A 25601-nucleotide genomic window follows, 5' to 3' on the forward strand; every position below is an offset into this window, starting at 1 on the left:
TCATTTTGACCCAGTTTCCTTTAAACGCCTTGTCACTAATAAATGAGACTCCAAGAGACAACCATGATGCACAAATTCAGAGCTGGCCCCACCAGCACGGAGCAGATGGGGATGTAGAGGAGGATGAGAGACTGAGCATGGCCAGGACTCACTGGAGGTGTATGAGAACAGTGGTGGAAGGGACAAGGGGGTACGAGGGGTGAGGGACCAGGGTGGGCTCGTCCTGGCACCTGCCCCTCGCCCAGGCTGTGCTGCATGCTCCAGCCTGGGGCAGAGTGGGGGCAAGGCAGAAATGACACAGCTCGGCCATTTCCACAAGACCAGCTTTAATATCAGTCATGAGAACGAGGAGAAAGCACAGAATCCATTAATGGGAAAAAAATAAATTAAAAAAATAAAAATAATAATTAAAAAAAATGAAGAAAAAACCCACCACCCCATGCCACCCACCGCAGATGGACTTTCCAGGCACTGTAGACGGAGGAGCATGATACAGCAGCTGGGGTGGGGATGATCCACCAAGAGCCACCCGGTCCGGCCCCTCTCCAGGGATGCTCACCTTGGGGTGACTGGTAGCGCTGAGGTGCCTGGCCTCGGGGACCTGGCTTAGCTTAAGATTCATCACAGACTGACACGAAGGACAAGAACGTAAGAAGAATCCAAGAGCTGCGACTTTTTGTTTCTTTATTCTAATTCAGCCTACGACGTTAGTAATGGTGATTTCAGGGGATGGCTGGGCCCGCGAGTTCCTTCTTGTTGTGAAAATCAGAGACTGTAAAGAGGAACAGAGCTTATAAAGACAGCTAGGAATATATTGCCATAAAAAGAACTGGCATGCAAGTGCTTTATACATTTGGCAGTATGTGAAATGGTGGGGCTTCGTTTGTTTTTGTGGTGGTGGTCTCTGTGTTTTGTACGGTTCAAAAATGAGCTGCTGCCTTCACATCTTGAAGACAACCCCCCCACAGGAAAGGACAACACAAGTCAAGTCCAAGACGCCTCTCGCTTGGTTTTGGCAGAGTATATATATAATATATATATATATTTAATGCATAGCGATTTTCTTCCTTATTTTTTTTAATCTTTTTTTTTTTTTTTTTGCCCCCGTTGCAAACCTGAGCTTGGTCCCTGCTTTCCCGTGCAGTTTCCCTTCCTTAGGTGTTGGCACTGTGGAGCGGTCGGACGGTGTCAGCAGGCGATCTCCTCCAGTGTTCCCAGGGTGGCCTGCAGCGGCACATTCACAGTGTGGCTGATGGTTTCCGAATGATTTGGCATGGGGTCACAAGTGCTCTGTGGATGGAGAGATGGGACAAGGTCACTCTGGGGCTGCTCACTGCCCCCTGCGTAAGCAGCCTCTCCCCACGGCATCAACAATTGCTTCCTTTGGAAGCACGACAGCATCAGTCCTTGGGAAATGACTCTGATGGGGCTGAGCTCAGGGAAATGTGCTCCTCTCTCCCAGTGGGGTTCCTTACCACGTTTTCATCATGGCTCCCTTCCTCTTCCTCCTTTCCGAGTAGGTCTAATAATTTCTCCTTGATCAGCTGCAAAAGAGGGATGTTTGGTTAAGCTGGGCAGGAATAGGCATGGATCAAGCTACATACGGTCACCTCCAGAGCTGGAGGTGCACTGCATTCAGAGTACCCAAACTCATGGGGAAGGAGACAGTCTTCCAAAGAAAACCACCCTGTGTGTCAAAACTGATTTTTTCACATAACAAAAAAATCCAAAACCTCAATTTTAAAAGATATATTTTGGGGTTTATTGAAAATGTCAGCTATGCGAGCGCAGTTTCCCTTCACAGCCACATCTCCTTGGCAGCTGCTGCTGCTGAAAAGCAGATTGGATTTTCAAGGGAAATCCCAAAGAGGTTGAGAAGTGACTGTTTTTCTGAAAATCTTCCACTGGGAGGAAAAAAAGACACAAAAGAAGTGAGCTAAAAATGTTAACAACTGGGTCAGTTCCAAAGGAAGCACGGTTGATGCTGGCAGGCAGGAGGAGATGCTCAGTGGGGATATGGGACCAGCTGCACACTCTGCCCTGGTCCAGGACTGTGTGGAATGAATGATAAAAAAAAATCCTATCTAGGTTCCACATTTCCTTGTATTTTGGCTAAACCACCAGGTAAGAATAGGTGTATCCATTTTCTGGCAATCTCAGATAGTTTACAAATGCTTTGGTTGAAAATGCAGAGTTTAAGGTGCATGGAAACCTGCCTTGATGAAACCCTGAGCAGACCAAGATTTAGATTAGGAGTGATTTAAGATATTTTATTCCTGCTCTCTCTGCCCAGTGTGAGCCAAGTATCTGCCACAAACAACCGTGGAGGTAAATGTGCTGGTGTATCCCCAGGCATGCATCAGGAGATGAGGTGCTCTCTTAAGCCGTGTTTACCCAAAAAGAATAATAATAAAAAAAAAAAAAAACAGCAAAAGGAAACTATTTCCCAAGTTCTATCAGCAGATGTCAAATAAAGGAGAGAAAAAAAAAAAAAAAAAAAAAGAGAAGAAAAAAATCCAAACTTTGCAAGGGTTCTTATTACCTTCTTATGAGAGCACCCCAAGATAGCTGGGAGGAGGTGTTTTTAATGAAATACTGTGTGCATTCAGACTGAGATATAAACTGAGGCACTGGAATTATTTGCTCTCTGAAGCCATTATTAGCTTTGTGGTTGTAATTTTCAATATATTTTATTGCAGGATAATGCCACCAAGTGTTAACAGCAGCCCAGAAGGGACTGTGATGGGGAGTGACTGCAAAGCCAGAAGCTGTACTTTAATAACATTTAAGAGGCTTTTCAGGATGCTCCAGTGAGCTCAGATGACAGAGCATGCATGCCTGACATCCCTGTGCACCACCTGGTTGGGCAAACACTAATGCAACCGCCACAGACAACCTCTAACTATGATATCCCCTGGGATTAAAAATCCCTGGTGCCATTATGATAAGGGGCTCAGTCAGGGCTGGATGATGGAGGTCCAAGACATCACATATTTGGGTGCAAGAAGCCTAGAACCACTGCATTAAAATCCCCAGCTGAGCTGAATTAGAAGAAGCACCGTCCCACCTTGGGCTGGGAAGTGCCTCTCCACATAGGTGTTCACATCCTTCTCGAAACTATCCCATGAACTCATTCTTTTCTGCTATAAAACAGGGCACATGCTTGTGTGTTCAGGTCCCTGGGGTCATCTCATTGCAAACAGGGAGCTAAGTGCAGTCTTGGCAGTTGAGATGCTGTTCCTTGGCGGCTCACATCCAGCTGCAGCCTCACTCCCTGCCTCAGTTTCCCACTTCAGCACCAAAAATCATGAGCCTGAAACCTCACATGAAGCTTTCTGCAATACAGAGAAGACTGGGAAATGAAATCCATGGCTAGCAGAGAGGATGCTCTATGGAGGGTTTGTTTGGACCGTGACCCATTTGAAGAGAAAAATGAGGGGAAAAGTCTAAATGGCAGAGGTGGCTTTTGGACCAGGAGGATGTGGAAAGCATCTTGAATCTGCCTGTGTGCTCATGTTGGCAGTGGGATGCTCCAGGGATGAGGCTCACAGTGGGGTTTTAACAGCAAGAGAGCCTGTTTAGGACTGTCAAGGCAAATTTTGGCATCACAGCACATAAAAGCCAAAATCACCTGGGAGGTGCTGGGCTGAGACATTAGCTTTCACAGAGGAAACTGCTTAGGCAAAAAGAGATTACAAATATGCAAAGGTGATAATTGCTGATGGAGGGAAGGAGGAAGGAGGGCTGCTGGAAAGCAGCATCTCCCCAGACTGCTTATTGCAGTGATTGCCATTAAAGAGCTTGCACTTTTCCCTGGAGCAGCTGCTCTTGGCCACCAAGGAGCCCCAGAATCATGATCGAGCTCGTCTCAGCTGTTCCTGGAAAGCTCCTTGCTCCAGGGCTGCCGGCAGAGCTGCAGCCAGTGGAGAACAGGGACTGGGGTTTTCCACCGTGGGCAGCAGCGCAAAGTCCAGCCTCACTGCTTCTCCAGCCTGATGGGTCGGTAGAGCAGTCATTAATTAAAGGCATTTGCATGAAAAGATGGTAACAGATTGGCTGCATGCCAGCCCCTTGCATGAGGAGCTCCCCACTTATTTGGCACTGATGTAGGAAACCATGCTACATAGCTGAGACTGGTGCTACAGCACTATCATAGAGCATTAATTACATAGTATAACTAATTTATAATTATTACAGTATTAGTTGAGCACATTGGGCTTGGAGTGGTCTGCGACTGCCCCAGCCTAGCATAAACGCTTGCAAGCCCACACCATGCCAGACAAAGGAAGCAAAGGTGTCTTACCTCATATATATAATCAAAGAGCTCTAGTATAGTGAGGATACTAGCACCGATAAATAGCCCCATCTGGCCTCCAATGTCACCTAGGAGAGAGAACAACACACCGGTGGTTTTATCCTCGGGATGGGAGCAGAGAGGGATAACCCACTCAGCCCTGCAGCCCAAAATCCCAGCACTAAAATCAGGGACGGATGGAGAGGACCAGGTGTGTGCCAGGTCTTGGTTCAACCCATCATGAGCAAAGTTGTGCCTGTGCTGAAGGCTGATGGCTCACAAATACTTTTAGAGCATCCATGCTACCGTGGTGCAGCTGGGCAGGGCAGAGCAGATCAATGGGCATTTCTCCTTCAGCTGCAAGCCTAACGAGGACGCGATACTGCTGCATCACATGCACTGGCATTGGAGGAAGCCATCTGTCACAGTCAAACAGCAGGTTTCATCCCAGCAATCCCAAAGCCCTTCCCAAACCGGGCAGTGGAAGAAGAAGGATGCCAGAAACTAACTAGGTAATATCCCATGGAGCCCAAAAAACGCAAGCAAATCTGCCACAGAAATTTGGGAGCAGGGAGAGGCTAGCTTTTATTTTGAGGCATCTCGAGATCGTTTCTGCTAGGGTCCTGTGGTGCTACAGGGCTGGAGAAGGGCTGCGAGGAAGGCACCATGGGGAGAGGACACTTCCAGGATCTGCTGGGGAAACAGCTCCCGATGTGCAGTGTTGCACTCTACCAAACCGTACATCAGGGAAGACAAACTGCCTGGGTTTTGCTGCAAAACGCCCACATTTCAACTGTGAAAAGGCACCCTTGGGTGGAGGGGTCACCAGAACTTTTGCTGTGGGTGCCCATGACACAGAGACAGAAGAAAGAGAGGGAAAAAAAGAGTGCTTTTGGGCGAAGTGCTGCTGCTAAAGGGGTTGGGTGCTGGGAGGTAAGTGCCAAGAGCCCTGGGGATGAGGGTTGTGCAAAGGGTTGCAAATGAGGAGGATGGTGTCAAAGTGGCTTCAACACTAGCCTCTTCCCCTTCCTGAACCAAGCACCTTCACCTCCCAGACCCAGTGGGTCCCAGGCACCTAAATCTTTAGCCGTCATCCACAAAGCTTGACCCAATTTGAGGCTAAGTAACCCAGCAGCCCCTCTACCTTCTCCATTGCTCCATAGGGAAGCACCCGAAAGCAAAGAACTCAGGGTCCTGGATGGCCCTGCTGAAACGGAGGATGGATTATGGATTTGGAGTATGTAAGAGGTGATGGGCAGAAGGTTTTAAGAAGTGTTCTCCTCCATACACTGCCCTTCCAACGTAGGGGGCACCACAAAGAGCATCCATCTCCTGCTCAACCGAAACATTAGTACTCTGGTAGCAAGCAAAGATGGGGCAGCTCATGTTAACCTTTCTTGGTTGACAAAAAGACTAGCAGTGGTCCCTGGGACATTTCCCAGTTTGGTGTCAGAAGGAAAATAAGAGAGGGGATTGAAAGCATGATGGGCAGTAAGGTGGCTGGACCTTGCTGTGATTTCATGGCAATGCCAGTAACCTGTGCACCCACTTGTGGCATCTGTCCATCCCATAAACACACATGGTTCACACAGACTCCAAAATGCAAACCTGACACCTCCTTACCAAGTAAGGCTGCCACTTCATAGGCTTTCTTCTGCTCAATTGTCTCATAGTTGAGTGCTTCAAAAAATATGTCCAACACAAGAATATTCTCTCTGTAGAAAGAGGACAACAGCACCAGCCCATCAGCCACCAGCAGCCTTGTGCACTTTGGGGTAAGAAAAAAAAAAAGGTCTTTGGTGCTCTATTCTCTCTGTTCTCATGGCTCTCCTTCTGGGGTTCTCAGAAACCCATAGACACTTGTCCATTGGACCTCTTGGAAACCAAGCCACAGGGCATCCTATGGCTCCCCTGGGAGCCACAGACCAAGCTGGAGGATTTCTCTCCCAAGATCTCTGCTCAGGATTTGATAACTGGATCTCACTTTAATGGTAACAGAAGAGTCAGAATGATGATTAATATGGAATAACTCTAGCTGCCTCCATAAAGTAATAACGTGCCCAGGGCTGGTAAGAGCAGTTGATGGCTGCCTGAGAACTACCACCTGAACATAGGCAGCGAGCAGACATATCTCAGAAAGAGTCAGCAAGTCTGGGCATCCCTGACAATATAAAAGGACTTTTTTTTTGGGGGGGGGAGTATGGGGTATGCTCATGGAGACAGGGCCAAGGAAGAAATACAGAGTTGTCCTGAAATACCTCTACTGAACTGAAAGCAACTTACATCTCATCTCTTCGAGGGTTTCACCCGAACCCTCCCTGGAGAACATCTGCCTATTTGGTTATGGAGGTATTGGCAAGGTCTAGTCTGGTCAGGAGCTGGTTTAAATGGCCATCAGGGCTTTACAGACACTTTCTGCCCTGTTTACTAAAGCAACTAAAAGATCTGTTTTCTGCAACACTCACGAGATATATTTTTCTGACTTGTTAAACTTCTTCTCCAGGTACTTGGCCGAAGTCTTGCTGGGGATCTTGACCATGGAGAGCTCTTTGTTGTACCTGGTCAGGTTACAGGGTGTCCTGCAGATGCAGTAATTGCTGTCCTTTTCAGCAAGCAAACCTGGAGAAGGTCACAGTTAGATCTCATGAAGTCAGGGACACACAGAAGATGTGGACCAGAGGCCATGCAGCCCAGAGAGGGGCCAAGCAGTCAGATCTCAAAAGAGAAAAGCTGCAAGAAATCCCAGTCCCGGTCATTTATCTCCCACTTTATTGCATGGCCATTTGTGGCAGCTTGAAGAGAGGCCCTTTGTGTTAGGCCACATTCAGTTACCAGCATCTGCCTGGGGACAAGCAGTGGTTGTAGCTCTGCCTTTGCTGGTAAGATGCCAACCCTTTCTCCCATGCATCTGATCCTGCAAACAGCACTCAGCCCTGGGAGTCTACTAAATCCCAGTCCAGAATGGGTTCCTTCTTCCATCCCAAATCCAGACCCAGCCCTGGACCTGGACCCGGAGGTGCTCCCCTCCTACATCTCTTGGGGTGCCCATTATCCTGGAGGCTGCTGCCCTGATGGAGCCCCGCACCCATCACAGTACTAGAGGAAACTTTATCTAAAGGAACACCCAGACCTCCCCAGCACTTTGGTTCTCATCGGAACCCATCACTGGGCCGCAGCTGCTCTAAACCACCCTGTCCCAGGAGGAGGCAGGCCGCTGAAATCCCTCCAGCTTGGCACAGCCATGGCACCCAGGGATACCCACTGGTACTCACTGAGTGCAGGCTCTGCGCATTCCTTGTACTGCTCTGGGGTACAGAAGGGAGCATCACCTGCAGGGAAAGGACATGTGCATTGTCAGTGGGCATCAGCTACTGTTGCTTAAAGGGAGCTGGGGACTGCATGGGGACAGCAAGGAAACCACCCACTGCCTACCATTTGCAAAGGGAGCCAAGGCTGGTATGGGCAATGGAGGGATTGCAGCACCTGCCCCACCTCTGCCTGCTGTGGAGGCCTCTTCTTGAAAATTGAGGAAGGGGTCACTGGAAACTTCACCCAAGGGTGCTAACCCAGGGCTAAATAAGAGGAAATCAGGCCCATGCCCCTCTGCAACTTTCTGCCCCTATTTCAGAGTATTTTAGAAACAGTATTAACATCCTTTTCCCTTTAGGGCAAGGTATTCCTGGCTCTGTTAGTCCCAGGTCCCTTGTCACCTTCTCCAGCCAATTAACTCCTAGCAGTCCAGGCTTGGTAGTGGGAATGGTCCCTGCTCTCCCAGCACACTGACCTGGCATATGAACCATTTTGCAGTTGCAGTTTTCCACAATATACCGGGTCTCGCAGTCGATCCTGCAAGCCGTGATGCTGTAAACGGGAAAGAAGTCTAAGCCCATCTCTGACGAGCGACATTCACCCCACGGCGGAGGCAGGTACGTCAGCTGCAAGAGAGGGAGGAGTGAGGTGTCAGGGGGCGTGAGGACTGGCAGCAAGGACCAGGTGCAGCATAGAATCATAGAATCATAGAATATCCTGAGTTGGAAGGGACCCTTAAGGATCATCAAGTCCAACTCTTGACACCGCACAGGTCTACCCAAAAGTTCAGACCATGTGCCTAAGTTCACAGTCCAATCTCTTCTTAAATTCAGACAGGCTCGGTGCAGTGACCACTTCCCTGGGGAGCCTGTTCCAGTGTGCAACCACCCTCTCTGTGAAGAACCCCCTCCTGACGTCCAGCCTAAATTTCCCCTGCCTCAGCTTAACCCCGTTCCTGCGGGTCCTGTCACTGGTGTTAATGGAGAAAAGGTCTCCTGCCTCTCGACACCCCCTTACGAGGAAGTTGTAGACTGTGATGAGGTCTCCCCTCAGCCTCCTCTTCTCCAGGCTGAACAGGCCCAGTGACCTCAGCCGTTCCTCGTACGTCTTCCCCTCCAGGCCTTTCACCATCTTCGTAGCCCTTCTCTGGACACTCTCCAACAGTTTCATGTCCTTTTTATACTGTGGTGCCCAGAACTGCACACAGTACTCGAGGTGAGGCCGCACCAGCGCAGAGTAGAGCGGGACAATCACCTCCCTTGACCTACTAGCGATGCCGTGCTTGATGCACCCCAGGACACGGTTGGCCCTCCTGGCTGCCAGGGCACACTGCTGGCTCATATTCAACTTGCTGTCTACCACGACCCCCAGATCCCTCTCTTCTAGGCTGCTCTCCAGCATCTCATCGCCCAGTCTGTACATGCAGCCAGGGTTTCCCCGTCCCAGGTGCAGGACCCGGCACTTGCTCTTATTGAACTTCATGCGGTTGGTGATCGCCCAGCTCTCCAATCTGTCCAGATCCCTCTGTAAGGCCTTTACGCCCTCATTTGAGTCCACAACTCCTCCAAGTTTGGTGTCATCAGCAAACTTGCTCAAAATACCCTCTATTCCTACATCCAGATCGTTTATAAAAATATTGAAAAGTACCGGCCCTAAAATGGAGCCTTGAGGGACCCCACTGGTGACCGCCCGCCAGCCTGACGCAGTCCCATTTACCATAACCCTTTGGGCCCTGCCCGTTAGCCAATTGCTCACCCATCGTATGATGTTTTTATTTAGCTGTATGGTGGACATATTGTCCAGTAGCATCCTAGGGGAAACCGTGTCAAAAGCCTTGCTGAAGTCCAAAAAAATCACATCAGCTGGTTTCCCTTGGTCCACCATACGGGTGATCTTATCATAAAAGGAAATCAGGTTAGTTAGGCAGGACCTACCCTTCACAAACCCATGCTGGCTGGGACCAATGACTGCTTTGTCTCCCAGGTGCGCCTCAATAAGTCCGAGAACCAACTTCTCCATGATTTTACCAGGCACTGACGTGAGACTGACAGGCCTGTAATTGCTAGGGTCTTCTTTCTGACCCTTCTTGAAAATTGGCACAACATTTGCCAGCTTCCAGTCTACCGGGACCTCTCCAAATTCCCAGGATCGTTGAAAAATAATTGAAAGAGGTTCCGCGATGACATCCGCCAGCTCTTTCAGCACCCGGGGATGAATCCCATCCGGACCCATGGACTTGTAGGGATCCAGGTGGAGTAGCAAATCCCGCACACGTTCAGGGTCAGTTGGGAGTTTGTCATCCCCACCGTCCCGGCCCTCCAGCTCAGGGCACCCTGGGTCCCAAAGCCCATCATCGGCATTGAAGACAGAGGCAAAGAAGGCGTTAAGCGTCTCTGCTTTGCCTACGTCATCGTCTGTGAGGAGACCTTCCCTATCAAGGAGCGGCCCTATGTATTCTTTAGTTCTCCTTTTTCCATTTACATATCTAAAAAAAACCTTTTTATTTTCTCTCACAGACACAGCCAGCTTCAACTCTAGCTGTGCTTTGGCCACACGAACTTTCTCCCTACAAACATGAACAGCATCCCTGTATTCTTTCCATGACGCCTGGCCCTCCTTCCAGTAGCGAAACACTCTCTGTTTCCGCCTAATCTCCATTAGAGCATTCCTGGTCAGCCACGCCGGCCTCCTGCCCCGCCTGCCTGACTTGCGATATTTTGGAATTGCCTGATCTTGTGCTTCTAGGAGGCATCGCTTAAAGAGTGACCAGCACTGGTGGACATCGAGGCCTTCAAGAGCAGTTTCCCAGGGGACCTTGCTGACTAGTTCCCTGAGCAGCCTGAAGTCTGCTTTCCCCATATCTAGGGATGAGGTTTTGGTGGCACTTTTCCTTCTGTCACTGTAAATTTTGAACTCAACCACTTCATGGTCGCTATGACCAAGGCGGCCACCAATCACCACATCTCCCACCAGACCCTCTCTGTTTTCTAGCAACAGGTCTAGGAGGGCACCTTTCCTAGTTGGCTCCGTTAGCACCTGCACCAAGAAGTTATCATCTAGGTGCTTCATGAACCTCCTGGACTTGCTCGTGTCAGCCGTATGGCACTCCCAGTTAACGTCCGGCAAGTTGAAGTCCCCCATAAGGACAAGGGGAGTTAATCTCGAGGCCTCTCTTAGTTCTGTAAAGAATAATTTATCGGCGCTATCGTCCTGGCCAGGCGGTCTGTAATAGACTCCCACAACGACATCCCCTTTATTCGTTCGTCCCTTGATCCTTACCCAGAGGCTCTCAACTTTGCCATTGCCGACCTGAAGTTCCACACAGTCCAGCCCCTGCTTCACATACATCGCCACCCCACCACCTCGCCTACCCTGTCTGTCCCTCCTGAAGAGCCTGTAACCATCTATCGCAACACCCCAGTCACAGGACTCATCCCACCAGGTTTCGCTTATGCCGATGATGTCGTAGTTGCGGGACTGGGCCAGGACTTCTAGCTCATCTATTTTATTCCTCATACTGCGTGCGTTTGTGTAAAAGCATTTCAAGTGCGTCTCCTTACACTCAGCACCTTGTGGATCTGACCAAAGGACCTCACTGGCACACAGCCCCTCTGATTCTAGCGTACCATCCCTTAGGTCTTCACCAGCGCGCCTGGTTTTAGCCCCTTCCCCCTTCGACTCTAGTTTAAAGCCCTATCTATCAGCCCTGCCAACTCCTGACCAAAGATCCTTACCCCTCTCCGAGAGAGGCGCATCCCATCCGGTGCCATCAGGCCCGGTGTAGCGTAGACCTTCCCATGATCAAAGAAACCGAAATTCTGCCGGTCACACCAGTCTCGAAGCCACGAGTTTATGTGAACAGTACGTCTTTCAGCTTCGATCCCCCCTATCAGAAGGACAGAGGCAAACACCACCTGCGCCCCAATCCTCTAAGTAGTCGCCCCAAATCCCTAAAGTCTCTTCTGATCGCCTTCGGACTTCTCATTGCTACTTCGTCGCTACCAGCCTGAAAGACCAGTAGCGGGTAGTAGTCAGTGGGACGTACCAGGCGCTTGACTTTCTTGGCAAAGTCTCTCACCCGAGCCCCAGGGAGGCAACAGACTTCTCTGCGGGTTGGGTCCAGTCGGCATATCGGTCCCTCTGTCCCTTTCAGGAGGGAGCCCCCCATAACAATAGCCCTTCTTTCTTTTTTGAAGGATGATGTGGCAATGCGACGTGTAGGTCGCATTGTCTTAGGCGCCCCCTCCAACTGGGACGGGTGTTTGTCTACTTTGTCATTCAGATTGTCTTGTTCTAGTCCTTCATATCGATTATTTAAGGGTAGATGAGAAGGTGAGGTGGGCAGAGAGAGGGCTCGCCTACCACCCCGAATAGGCACCTGCCTCCATTCCCCCCCTTGATCTAGGTCTCCTCCCGCTGCCTGGCCGGAGGAGGGAACCTCCGTCTTCTGCGTAACAGGAGACGCCTGTGCCGTGGCAGTCTCGTGAGCCTGCCTCAGAGAGGGTAGAGTGCACCTCCACCAGTCAATTTCCCTCTCTGATTCCCTGATGCTCCTGAGCCTGTTCACCTCCTCCCGGAGCTCTGCTACCTGGCTGAGCAGTTCTTCAACCTGGGCACACCTCCCACAGGCATACCCACCACTGCTGTCGGAGACCGACAGAAGGCTGGGGCACACTCTGCAGCCCAGGACCTGGACGGCTGCGTGTTTCCCCGAGCCCTCCGTCTGAGTAGCCACACTGGCGACTGTGGCTGGAGATGCGGAGGCCACGGGTTTCTGCCTGGTCGATACCATGGTCAGGTTCTACGCAAGCAGGTTACAAGCACCGAAGGGAGAGGCAGCTGCAAAAGACCGACGATGGGCCCCCCGCTCGCCCTGCCCGCGCGAACTGCCGCGCAAACTGCCACGCCCTTCGACGTGCCACGCCCTGTTTGCCCGTCCTGTTCGCCGCGCTCCCTAGGGGCAACTTTTAAACAGCCTGGGAGGGGGCGCTGCTGGCTCCGCCCTCGCCTCGTCAGCCTCCCTCGCGAGGACAGCCGGGTCCCGGCGGCTCCCCCGAGTGGCCTCGATGCCGGACAAAAAGCCCTGCCCGCCTCGGTCCCCTGCTCCGCTGCAGAACACGTCTGCCCCGGAGCCGATCGCCTCAGCAAAATGATTCTATGATTCTATGATTCTCCTCCTCTTGCCAGAGAGTAACCCCCAGAGCACAATTTTAATGATGTTTTTAAGGAGAGGACCAAGGGGTGCTGCTGCAGGGAAAGGACACAGCATTACTTTTCCCAAGTGAGTGACAGGTTTTGGTGCATGGCATTTTTTTGCCCCACTCATAGGAAATAAGGGGACCGTGGTGTTTAGGAAGGCAGCTCAGCTCTCCCAGGCATGCATACAGCCTCCAGCCCTCCAGCCCAAGCCCCAGTACTCATACAAGTCAATTCCAATGCTGAGCTCCAAAAATGACCAGGGAGAGAATAATGCCTCATGGTTAATCCTGCATCCCAATCTTGGAAATGGCATTAAGCAATTGCCTGAAGCAGCTTCCTAAACCCATCCTTTCTCTCAGGGACTCTTTTTTGCCTTAAGCAAGCCCTTCTGCTGCAGAGCTTGCCTCCAGCCCAGCATCTCCTGTAGCAGAGCCACAGCAGGATGGTGAACAGGGGATGTGCAGCACCAAAGATTCTGCAAGAGCAGTTTTAAGGAGCACTTTGCAGTTTCTCTTGCACCAGGAGAAATCCTGCCCATGCAGGGACTGATGGGGAGGCTCTGCCCAGCAAATTGGCTTCAAATTTGGTAACAGCAAATTTGGGTCATTGGCACTGGTGTGTGACAGCTCCTGGTTCAGGCTTACTCTAAGCTTGTGGGGACAACACTGACAGTGCTGGTGATGTTAAGGAACAGATAAAGGTAACAGCAAGAGCCTGACAGAAGCAATGCTCTGGCATGAACAAACCTGTGTTTCTACTGTTCCCTTCTTCAGGCGCATTTCTCATTGATACAAAATGCACCAGATGACAACCCTCAGACACAGTGGACCAGGCACTTGGGAGGCACACAGAAAGGACCAAACCCAGTTTAGCAACTAGCAACTCATAGGTACCAAAGCCATAAGGCGCCACCAAACCTCCATGCTCCCCACTGATAGAAGGCTCTGCTCAGAGCCATGCTGGGCTGCAGAGTTCTATGTCACTGCAGCCTTGAGAAGAGGGACAAGTCATTCGTGCCTTCTTCCAAGTACCTGTGGAGCTAGATAAGCTGATCCAAGTAATCTGTTCTCCTGGCACCCCATGATAATGAGGACCTGTCTTCCTCTCCAGTGTTTGCACACCATCTAGCATGAAGTCCTGGCTTGTAACCCAGTCTGCTTAGTGCCAGTGCAATGTGAACCCTTATGCTGTAACCACTTTATTTAACACAAATGCAAAGATAAGAAAAGCAGAACCCCACAATCCACCACAGAAACCTTAATTGTGAGCCCAGAACATGCTGGAGGAAAAACAGCCACTCTGTGTCCTCTATGGACAGATCTACCTTGTTTGCCTTCTGTCTGCAGCTTGGCAGCCTTTCCCATTTCTCTTTATCTTTGCTAAATGCTCTGCAATACTTTTTTTTCTAGAAAGCAGAAAATAGCATTCCCCTAACCCCTCCTTCTTTGTGTTTTAAAGCAGCATCCAATTTGCTGTACTTTGCTCCAAACACAGAATGCTTTGTGCTGGCAAAGCACTTTGGCTGAACAGAAACATATGTTTAAAAATGTAGTAACATTAATCACATTCTAAAAAAAAATATGTAAACATATGGTAATGGACTACAAGCCCAGGACCTGGAGGCTAGGCTCTATGGTGCTTCTTTGGAGCTGTCTGTGTCTCTTCTGGAGATCTGGGGGAAAGAGAGGAGAAAAGAGATAACCCACAAAGTGGAGGCACATTTTAGATGTGGTTGGATGAAGAATGATCCTCAGAATCCTTCAGGCATGGGCCCGGGGTGATTACAACAATATTACCATGACGTGAACCATTTGGCACTCATGCTGTTGTCCAGGTATCCCCCTTGAGACCTCCTGTGAGAGCAGAGCTCCAGCTCTCCAAAGCACCTTCTGAAAAGATGTTAATTCTGTGCGCCAGCTTGCAATGCTGGGGTGCTGGTAAACCCCCCTGTGGCTTCAATGTACTAACCACTGAGTACTTGAAAACCTATAATGGACTCTAAATTGCAGCCAGGAAGAGAAAGATGAAGTGTTGTGAAGAACTCGTCTAGTGGCCAGTACAGTTTGGGGCATGAAATGTGGAAACTGGGGAAAAGGCCAGGCTTTGGAGAGGGAAATCCTGCCCTGTGGCCCTGGACAAGCTCTCAACTCAGCCAAGCCAAAGTAATTCCCTCTCTATGAACAAATTTGCCATGAACAGTTCCTATCCAGGAATCCAGAGGTGCTTTGCTCATTTCAGCTCTCTGCTGGCTACTGGTTCCAATCCTGTCTGTCTCTAACAGGCTGATGCAGGCTTTACAGGACTGACTGGAACTGCAGTCAAGGCAGCCCTGCAGCACATCCATCCTCTAGTTGAGCCACAGGTCCTAGCCATGATGAGATGGTAGTGATGGTAGTTCAAGGTCTGTCCTTCCATGACACCGGGGGTAAACCCTGGAAAAGCTCAGTCCCTGCCTGCACAAGGGTGAAGGGCTCAGTGTGATGGTGAATTCCCAAGCAGAGAATTGTCAAATCCCTTCCCCCTACTCCTGCAAGCATTAACGCTGCTTCTCCAGTGCTGATGAAAAAAAAAAAATTGCAGCATCACCAATGGGCCTTGGAGTTCTCCAGATCCACCTAAATACACATTACCACTCAGGCTGCTTTAAAGAGCAAAAGCGGTGAGAGCTGCTCAGTGCAACATGAAGCGATCTCTGCACCCAGCGAGTCCCATCTAAGATGAAGACAATTTGCATATCACGTGCCAAGATGCAGCCGGTGAAGGCAAATTCCCATCTGTGGGGACCAGCTGAGGATCTGAGAAAAAGAAGCAGCTCCCAGTCACCTCAGCATCCTCCAAGAAACAGAGCTGCCTCTGAATTGGATGCTTTTGAAAGTCAGCAAAGCAACACCTTCGAACGAAAATATCAAGAGCGTCTCTGCGACAATAGCTAAGTACTGTTTGAAGGGAATCTTTTCTCATTTGCTTTACACTTGCAATATAATGGAGTAGCAGATGCCATCATTTAGTCATCTGCAGTGGAGAAAGGGGCCCATATGTTGCACATTGAATGATAAAGGAGAATAAATAATCAGTCTCAGATGGAATCAGCTCTCTTCCAAGCACCACTACGCAAATCTTTTAATCCCTTTACATTTTATTCTGAATGTAGGTGATGGGATCAGAAAATGGTGGAGTCACCATCAGATACTTAGATCACACACTTTTTGCTCAGCCAGCACACACTTTTTGCTCAGCCAGCATCAGATTTGAGCTGTGGTGCTTATGAACCAGCACTGCCTCTGCAGGGGGAGAATGGGCAGAATGCTTAATTAAAACCTCTCTAACGCAGCAGCAGTAACAGTGTTAGGTCTTGTTTCATAGCTGGGAACACAAGCACTGACCATTCATGACCAGCTCTAGGACAGACCCCATACAGCAAAGCAAAGTTGATTTGCTTTTCCCTAAGGCATGGCTTTCCACAGGGATTTGTTGCTTTGCTCCCTATCCCCCACTCCCTGCACACACTTGCACACCCATGCAATTCTCTCCTCTCCAGCTCCCAAACACGCTGGAATCAGTGCAGCACATTTCCCCCACCATGTGCCGTCACACATTTAATGCCCACTGAGATTTTTGCTCTGCAATGCAAGTTAGACCCTTCCTCAAGCAAGTCAATGAACTCTTCTCTCTCTGAGGGACTCATCAAAGGCTATTACCTGGAGCTTCCATTGTAATTGCAGCTTCAGAGACTCACTGCTTCCCTTCTGCCCTGTAATTTATAATCAGAAGCAAACTCTCAACTCAGCAGCAGCCAGACATTGATGCAGGACCTTTCCAGAGGAGGAAGGCCCATCATTAGGTTCTGGGCTCTGCACTTAATGGGGAAGCTGCTGTGAAGGGGCTGTGCCTGGCAGGTTGCTCCCTCCAAGACGCTCCCAGTATCCTTCAGAGAGGAGAATGCACAGCCCCAGAGCCGTGCTTTGTCTTTGCAATAGTGCACCTTGCAGTGAAAGGCTTGAACCAAGGGGTCAAATTGCAGCCCACTGTGCGTTCCCTGCACCAGAGGGCAATGGAGTAAAATCCTGAGTTTCTCCCCACATTGTGACTTCTCCCTCTACAGGATGGTTCCATGTATGCTCCCATGAGCCCTGCAAGCCCTGGGGTTAATGCAAGACCTTGAGTCAATGCAATGGTGAACTTGCCTGCAAGAGCACCCCTCCTTGCGAGCCACCTTAACCTGCTCATTGATGCCATGGGTGTTTTCTTGGGGCTGCAACCTCATGTAAAGCCTTGGTATTCAAAGCACTTGGCCCTGGGGAACTGCCTGAGCAATGCATTTTGGCCATTTGACATCTGAATCTCCTGCCCATGAAGCTAAAGAGGCTGTCACATTGGACCAGGGAATCCAGCCTGCCTCGTGAGCCAGTGAGCAGGAGCACACAACAGCGCAATCCCACAGACTGCAGTCGCACAGAAACAACTTAAGCAGGAGAGACGCTAACTGGATTTTATTTCTGCCCCCTGCACAGCGTGTGACCATGAGGACATCTCCTCCTCCTGAAGGAATTGCTTTCCCCTCTTCCAGACAATGCTAATTTTTGCCCCATGTGCAGTGCCCAGCGGGACCTGGCACTGGACTGGAAGAGGCTGCCTTGAGCAAGCTGAGCTGCTCCCTACCACCAAAGATGCATGACTTTCCTTGGAAGCTGGAGGGAAATGACAAAAAAAAAAAAAAAAGTAGGGTCAAAAGCAGCAGGGACAGTTTCTGCCCTCAGTTCTTGCTGGAGCGTAGCTCTATTCTATAATTGTACTCCAGTTATTCAAGGGATGCCTGCACATTGCCCGCCCTGGCACCGCAGTCTAATGCTGAAAGAAATTCAGCTTTAGCATCTAATTGAGGTCGACAAACTCGCATCCTCACACCATTCACTGTTGTTAATACTTAATTAATTAATTAAATGTTTTTTAAATGCTCTTCATTCCTGCTATTAGGAATTACAATAAGCAGTAATGAACTGGCAGGCACCAAAAGAAAAACGAACAAATTGACCTGTCTCCTTAAATGCATGATGGATCTGTTTGTCCAAAATGCAAAAAAAATAAAGCTTAAAAAATAAAGCTTAAAAAATAAAGCTGCTCTCTGTGACAGAGTGGCTCTTGTATGATCGCCCATGACAGTGGCCATCCTTCCCATTTGGGCACAACCTCTCCCCAGTGCTCCCAGTGCTGCCCTTCATGTGCTGCTCTTCACTCTGGGCCTCCTGATGACTGCAAACATCTGTCTGCAGCTGTAGAGTGTTTTTTTAATTATTATTTTTATTTACCAATCTCTTATTTTTTCTGCATGTTTAGTTTTGTGCAACAGGAAAGATGTGGAAATGTGGCGGAGCTACTTCCAGCCCAGTTGGCAGCTGGGCTTGGTGAGAAATTCGGTTTTGAGGGTGCTCCGCATCGACACAGCTCAGCACCCACCTGATGCCACTGAGCTCCTGTCTGTGAGCAGCAAGGAAGGATGTCAAAAGCCCCTGCTGCCAACCTCTAGCTGAAGCTTATGGAATCTAGACAGGGTGTGTTTGCATTTGCTGCAAATGAAATAATAACCAGAAACCTACGTTCTTTAATGAGACATCAAATAGCATCAGCTTAATAGAATTTCAATCCCAGACAGCTTTGGCACTTGTAAAATGCTTAAAAAGCTCACTGTACACACAGCTTTCAGTTCTTGTCACTATCTCCCAGTTAATGATGCTGGAATTTCTCTATTTATTGTTTCCCTTTCTCCCTTCCCAGGAGGGGTGTGCTCTGTGCCATGCAGCTGTTTACCCATTTTCACCCAAAAAATGACTTGAGTAACAAGAGCTTAACCCTTCCAGCAGCTGGCAGGTCCCCCTCGGCAGTGCTCAGGGATCTGATACAGCCCATGGCTCCCCAAAGTGCTGGATTTGAGCTGTCACTGGGGAAAAAGTGCATTTAGGCATGCAGTGATTCTGGAGGCCCTCCAGGCCCCTGCTTCCTTGGGAATAATTTTGCAAATCAAACAGCAAGATCGAAACGTCCTGTGGCCCTGCAGGAAGACCCTGCCAGGGAGGGCAGCCCATTCAGAGGCTCATCCCAAGTCTGGTCCCATATCCACTGCTGGGCTGCTCCCAGCATTTGCTGTGCTGCTGGCCTGCAGCTTGCTGTTGCCCCCGGCTGGATGAGCTGTGCCCTCTGCTCATGTCTTAAGCTGTGATTAACTTGGCCTCCACTCTCCTGGATACCTCCACAACCAGCAAAGTATTCCCCTGCATTCTGCTGGGCAACATTGGCTCTATTTGTTGGACTATGTTGGCCAAACTCCTATATAGGCACTACTCTGAGGGGGAGCCATGGTAGTTGGCCCTTATGAAGCTCTCCAGTCTTCAGAAGGTGGCTTTCCATCTTATAAAAGTATCTTTTTATCCATGAAGTAAGGCAAAGGCTTAACAGCAACACCCAGACCATTGCTTCATATGCATCCATGATATTGCTTTTTTCTCTTACTGAACTCCTTTCTAAAAGTGTCCTTTCCAATCTCCCCACATTCAGATGTATTGCTCCTCAATCTGATTCACTTCCACTGCTTGCTTCCACCCCTTTTCCTTTGTATTTTTTCACAAACAGGCTAATTCAGTCCAAATGTAGTTTTCCATGCACAACCACACCACTGTCCTACAAAAAAATAATTTCTGTCACTTCCTCAGATGTCCTTCAGCTTTGAATCTCCTGTGTGTTGAAATTTTTGCCACAGCTGGCCACTTCTGCCTGCTAGTCAGCTTCTTGTTGTTTAATTAATGTAGAGTCCAATGATAGACCGGAGGAAATCAACTGGGAGAGTGTGTGGGATCGAGGGAAACGGAAAGCAACCAGAGAGTGAATGTTTCCAGGAGGAGGTGTAAGACCGTAGGTAGAAGATGCTCTGAGTGAGTGTGAACAAACTTGGGAAACACTACTTAATTGCTCCTGAATTTCAAACCCAACTGCCTACACCCTGTTTGAAAATACGAGTGATCACTGCTAGACCCCGAGTCCCATTTTCCTGACTCTGTAATTACACTTCTTGATACTGCAGTTGTTCGTAGCTGATGCTCTCTATCCCATACAATTTTATGAGGGGATGAGTCTCCAAGGCATACTAGAGCCCTATAAAACAATATTGCTCTGTCTTCGAACCTGTCGCTTAATTGAAGCCTCTTAAATTTTTATTGCCAAGTTGGCAGAAATTGCCATTTTAGTGTGCTTTTCATCTTCTCTAACGTGCCATGCTGGTGGCGTAACAGGGAGCAGCTGAGCCGGGTAAGTAATGTTATCTGATCCCAGCACCTGTGGGCGATGCTGCAGTGCTCCTGAGCTGCAGCAAGGCCATAAAACACAGATGTGAAAACAGGATTAAAAGAAGCCAAATCCAGGAAGAATCTGTCTTTTGGAGGGGATCATCCCTCCACAAAAACGGATGCCAGCGTGGGTTGCAGTCTCCCCAAGGCCATGAGCAATGCAAGGTTCAGAGAAGCTTATGGCAGCAGCAGGCTCACCCAAAAGAAGTTGGGAAAGGGTAAAAATTGAGGAACATCCCTGCAAAGCCAGGAGCAGGGCATGTAGGGGCAGAGCCCTGTGCAGGGTGCTCCTGCCCTCCTTGGGACCAGCATGTGTGTGCCCGCAGCCAGCTCCCACAAAGCACTCGGGGTTTTGGCCATTCATGAGTAAAAAACCGTATTCATGAGACTCACCGATTGCCATGGAAACCACTCCCCTGTGCAGCCGAAGCATCTCTTGTGGCAAGATATGCGGCTGACTCTGCCCTGGCTCCTTCCCTCTCCTCTCCTCATGTAAAATCGTGTGAAAACCCCAGAAAACAGCAACCACGCTCTCACGTGTCTGTGTAAACTGTTCCAGCTCCCTTCACACTGTCACCCAGAGAGGTTTGACATCCTCCAGCAAAATACTTGTTTTAATTGCAGCCGTGCTGAGCCACCTCCAGCAGATCCTCAGATCACTTCGATCTGAGATTCTGGGCCACATGTCCACAGCAGAAAGCCAGCCTGGCCTATGTAACTGCACAAACGCATTTTATGGAGAACTCCCCCCCTCACATTGCCTTTGCTTTCTTTGACACAGCAAACACAGTGGGTACACTTGCAAAGTCCTTGCTCGTGGTGCTACCTCAGTGCTTTCTCCTGACAGACACATCATACACGAGCACGATGTCGCTGCTGCATTAATGTTACCAAACTGGCAAACTGGCAAAAATTTCTTAAAAGTCACTTTTGCTGGAGGGACCAGGAGTCAGAGGGCTCAGCCACTGCTGAAGAAAAGCTGATTTTTATTTTATTTTATGCTTTTTCAGATTGACAGCTCATTTTCCAGTGACATTTAATGAGATCACGCGCCATCACGGGCACAGGATTTGCCTTCGACAAGGGGCTTTTGGAAAGCTCTCAGAATAAAGGTCCAGAATTTATCACCATGAGCCATTAACTCAGGCATAAATAAATTCTCTCCACCCCAAAGCCTTTCTCAAAGATGCTGCACAGCTCCCACCACCAAGACAAGACAAGTTTGCTCAATTCCATGCCTACTTTTTTTGGCGCTGAGCATGGAAAAGTGCTTATAACTAGCCGAGCCTCCTCAGAGCTGGGAGAGGCAAAACAACCTGCTCTTTTGCTGCCCATTTCTATCCCTCTCCAGCTGGAGAATCATTTAATTTGTGCTTCGTGGTAGTATAAAACACATGGTTTAGGACTGCAATAACTGGCTGGGTGATGTTTACAGGGTGCGGTGCGGTAAACATCACTCCTCTGGGTGATATTTACGGGGTTTTCCTCCTTTTGCCCTGACTTATTGAAGGACAGCATGTGCGTGCCCATAATGAAAAAGATGTAGTGTTAAAAAAAAGACTAAATCAGGACCTGAATCAAAGATGTGTGTTTGGGGTGGGAGAAACTGGGTGATGCCTGGCTGGTCCCTGCAGGGTAATTAAATGAGACAGTGGCATGCATATGCTGTAACAGTTGTAATTAGGTTAAAAAAAGACCTTATCATGTCTCAAGGGTGATGGCTTTGCAACCCGTGACATAATTTTAAAGCTGTTACAGAACTGCTGCAACCAAACAGAAATGTGCCGTGCCCTCTCCCAGCACTGAAACTCAGGCAAAACCTGTGGAAGAGGGGACAGGCATAAGCATAGTCCCCTAAAATCTGTTTTTCTTGTCGTATTCTGTATCTTCGCCCCTAGAAGGATGGATGTGGGGAAGGAGGTGTGGTTTTGTGGTTTTTTTTTTTTTTTCCCTTTCTCTGAGCTGCTTATCTTCTTAATAGGTTCTTTTGCATTAGCTTTTAAAAATGGAAATAATGAAATAATAAAGGTTGGCGATATGAAATGAATCACAAAGAATGCAGCTCCACACTGAATCTGCCAACAGAGGCTTGGGGCTTGAGGCTGACCCCATGCCACTGCCCTGGTGCTGGAGTCCCCAGACTGCATTGTGAGATGCCCAGGCACAGGAGGGGATGGATACAGCACACGAAGCCCAGCAGTTCTGGTGCTAATTAATCAGCTTTCCATCCTTGTAGATTCCTTATCTTTCTGTATGTCCTGTACAAGTAATGCCAAATGCTGCCGGGTCCTCTAGGGCTTGCAGGAAGCAGCTGCTAATAGAGATGAGTTTGCTGAGGACACGTGGAAGGCTTAATGTCAAGAGAATGGGATGAAAGGTGCCCATGATGGGTTTCCAAGGCTCTTTCCTCCAGCAGCTGCTGCACCCAGCTCCATCACATCCTCCAGCAAGGTCTGCCGAGGCCATAGAGCATCTTGAGAGGATGGGTCTGGGGAGGCTGAGCACGCACAAGGACAGGGCTAAGCCAGCCAATGGCATGCTGATGGGACAGGAGCTGCTTTGGGCTCCAGCAGCTGCTGCCTCACCCCCTTGAAGATCCCTTTGCCTTTACTATTATCAAGGTATTAGGCTCCAATTGAGTGCTCCGCTCCAAACAACTGCTAATAAAGCTGATCATTTTCTCCAGCCCACCAGACTTCCCACAAGACACAAACTGACAACAACAAAACATTTCTCCTCCTTAACTGAGAAGTCTTCACCTGGTGCTCAGCCACCGGGAACCCACACCCTTCATTATCTCCAGGATAAGCATGCACAAGTGTGCTGTAATGAAGGGGAGAGGCTCTGCATCCAGCCTCACTGAAATGCAGCACCTTCAGCTGTGTTTTGGTACCTGTGGCCACGGAGAGATGCCTTGACCTAAAGATATATTTGGTGGTGACTTCGTCGAGTTGCTCTGAGCTGAAGTTCTACATTTTTGATTCCTGTGGAGGTTTAATCTAAGCAAATCCTCCATCAGCTCTTGTTCACTTTCCTCAATTCGATTCATTTTCCATTTGAAGGTGGATGTAAGAACAGTGAGGAAAATGAGGGAAGCAATGAAGCAGGAAGGCTAAGAGTGAAAACACTGGGGACAAGCTGGGGAAAAACTATTCTGCTGGCCTGCTTTCCAAATGCCTAACCAGGATTTGGGGCTAATGATGCCACATCATACTGCATCCATCTGCACTGCGATGATGTGCCACTGTTGGGACTCAGGGAGGGTGAGGCACCCCAGGCCCTGAGCTTCCCGCCACCAGTTATAATAAGTGACAGGAACATTTCTGTGTTACCTGAAAGGATTCACAATACTCTGCCGCATAAAATCCTCTCTTGTGAGTGTGAGAGCCTTTTGGCAAAAGACATCTTTTCTCAGCAGGTTCGATAGTACCCAACATGTTTAGCAACTGCCATGGGTGAACCATAACCATGAAAAAAATGAGCCAGGGAAATGACCAAAGCTGAAATCCTTTTTGTGGCCAAAGCTATGGGAATTGTGGGTAATGCATGGAAAGTAATGCTGAAAAAATTGTCCTCTCTCCAACCAATTTGAAGTAAGGAGTAAAAATGGCTCTTAACCATGAAAACACCTCTCCATGGGCATCAGCACATAGATGAAAACCCTCTTATGGACCCATTGGAGGGACCTTGGTTTGTAAATGAAAGCTGGGACTTACCCTTTGCTCCTGGGTGGCCACAAAGGTCTGGAAGCCAGGGGCCACCCCGAACCCGAGCTCCTGGACAAACGGTGGCTCAGACTGGCTGTGGATCTGAACCTTGACTCCAGCCTCAAATGTCGTCTCCTCTGAAAGAAGAAGGCAGGAGGTTAAGCGGGATGGGGTGGGTGGGATGGTGTCCACTGGGAAGTTATATCTGGGAAATCTGCTCAAAAGCAAGAGGTAAGCAGCGGGGAGTGCTCCACCTGGCTGATCAGGTTTCTGAGCATGGAGGAGGGAAACCCAGCACCAAGAGATGCAGCACAGCTCGCTGCTGCAGCCACCATGGCTTTTCCCCATTGGGACCAAGAGCATCTGCTGGCTCCTGGTCCTCACACTGCTGCCCCTCCCAGGGGCTTGTCTGCCCCAGATCTCAGAGATCTGTGATTTCTCCAGCCTGATCCATACTCTCTAGAGAAAACAGGAGGCTACATCTACTTTCTCGATGATATTTAGTTTAAAAAAAAATGCATTCCCATGCACTTAACTTACAGATATAAACTTCTCCTTCCTTCAGAGTTCTTTCTAATGTCTGTAAGGTCTCTGTAACCAAAAGCAGGGGTGCACCCACCTCTGCTGCCCTGCAGTCTCATCTCCGGCACTGACACAGCCCGAGGCCACCTAGGGCATAACATGGGCAATCAAGTAATGAAGAAAGTTTAAAATCCAAAGCTGCCCATGGCTTCAGCTACTGAAATTGCTTCAAGATGGACAAAGATACTTTGCAGCTCATGGGCTCAAACAAATCACCCAGTTAGGGGCTTCCTCACTTTGACTGATGTGATGTTCCGCATCTTGAGACTCCCTTCCACTAAAACCAACTCAAAAGAGACTTTCTGAAGCTGAATTAATGGGATGCAAACCAGACCTGAGTGTGATATATGAGGACTTGGGCTTCTCTATCACCCAGGCATCTTCATGCAAAAGGGGTGCATAACATTTCTTTCTTCAGCTTTGCTGCCACAGTCTCACATCCAAACAAACTAAAGGGAGCACATGGGATTAAAGGGTAGGGGGCTCATTTGCAAAGGAAGTTGTTAACTATGCATAGTATGGCCTCAAAACATAGCTACCCACTAATATCAATCTATGCTTAGGGGCAGCAAAATACTACCTAAAGAACTTCTGTATAAAGATGAGTCACTCTTTATTTATTTTTTTTTCTTGTTATTCCTTGGTATTTTAATAGAATTTTATTATGCATTTCAAATTTTAGCAGCACTGTATTCAATCCAAAACACTGGCAGAAACCCAACACCAAGGAACAACAGCCACAGAACTGTTGCCCCAGGGCTGTACAAAGATGTGCAGAAGACACCAGGCCATGGGATGACATGGGCACAGGGGAAGCACAGGGGAAGAAAAAAGTGGTAGCAGATAGCACGAAGCTCCCAAATCTCAGGACCCCACTGCTTAAAAGGAGGCAACTCTGCTGACTCATCAGGCAGTGAAGGAATCAGCTTTCCTCTCAAATGAGGATTTTCTTGGATCCTGCTCACTCGGTACCTCCCAAGGCAAACAAAGCCAGAGACTGCACTGGTGGGAATGGGCTTTGACATGGATTTGTCAGGATTGAGAGAGCACTCACAGTGCACAGATCTACCTCTTTGATAGCTAACCATTCTTCCAGGTGTAACACTCAGCAGCATAAAGCCATAGCCAAACAGATCAAGTGTTGGTCCAAGAAGGCTGGAGACCTCCGGCGACCCC

At 49.0% G+C, this 25601-nt stretch overlaps 1 protein-coding gene across 2 annotated transcripts in view; it reads right to left on the minus strand.

Annotated features, from left to right (window-relative positions):
• Positions 1 to 305: 305 nt before the first annotated feature.
• Positions 306 to 25601, minus strand: part of LOC116498519 (acid-sensing ion channel 2) — a 565809-nt gene continuing 540513 nt past the window's right edge. Inside the window, exons 3-11 of one of the 2 annotated variants that reach the window (XM_032202828.1) lie at positions 23853 to 23980; positions 8079 to 8229; positions 7567 to 7623; positions 6760 to 6913; positions 5918 to 6009; positions 4304 to 4383; positions 1476 to 1544; positions 1116 to 1290; positions 306 to 772 (exon numbers count right to left, since the gene is read on the minus strand). In XM_032202828.1, coding sequence (XP_032058719.1) covers positions 1189 to 1290; positions 1476 to 1544; positions 4304 to 4383; positions 5918 to 6009; positions 6760 to 6913; positions 7567 to 7623; positions 8079 to 8229; positions 23853 to 23980 — 833 coding nt within the window. In that variant the 3' untranslated portion in view covers positions 306 to 772; positions 1116 to 1188. The remainder of the gene's footprint in view (positions 773 to 1115; positions 1291 to 1475; positions 1545 to 4303; positions 4384 to 5917; positions 6010 to 6759; positions 6914 to 7566; positions 7624 to 8078; positions 8230 to 23852; positions 23981 to 25601) is intronic. The other variant, XM_032202830.1, reaches the window with a different exon arrangement.

Source organism: Aythya fuligula, chromosome 24, assembly GCF_009819795.1.
Source record: "Aythya fuligula isolate bAytFul2 chromosome 24, bAytFul2.pri, whole genome shotgun sequence".
Classification (NCBI taxonomy): domain Eukaryota; kingdom Metazoa; phylum Chordata; class Aves; order Anseriformes; family Anatidae; genus Aythya; species Aythya fuligula.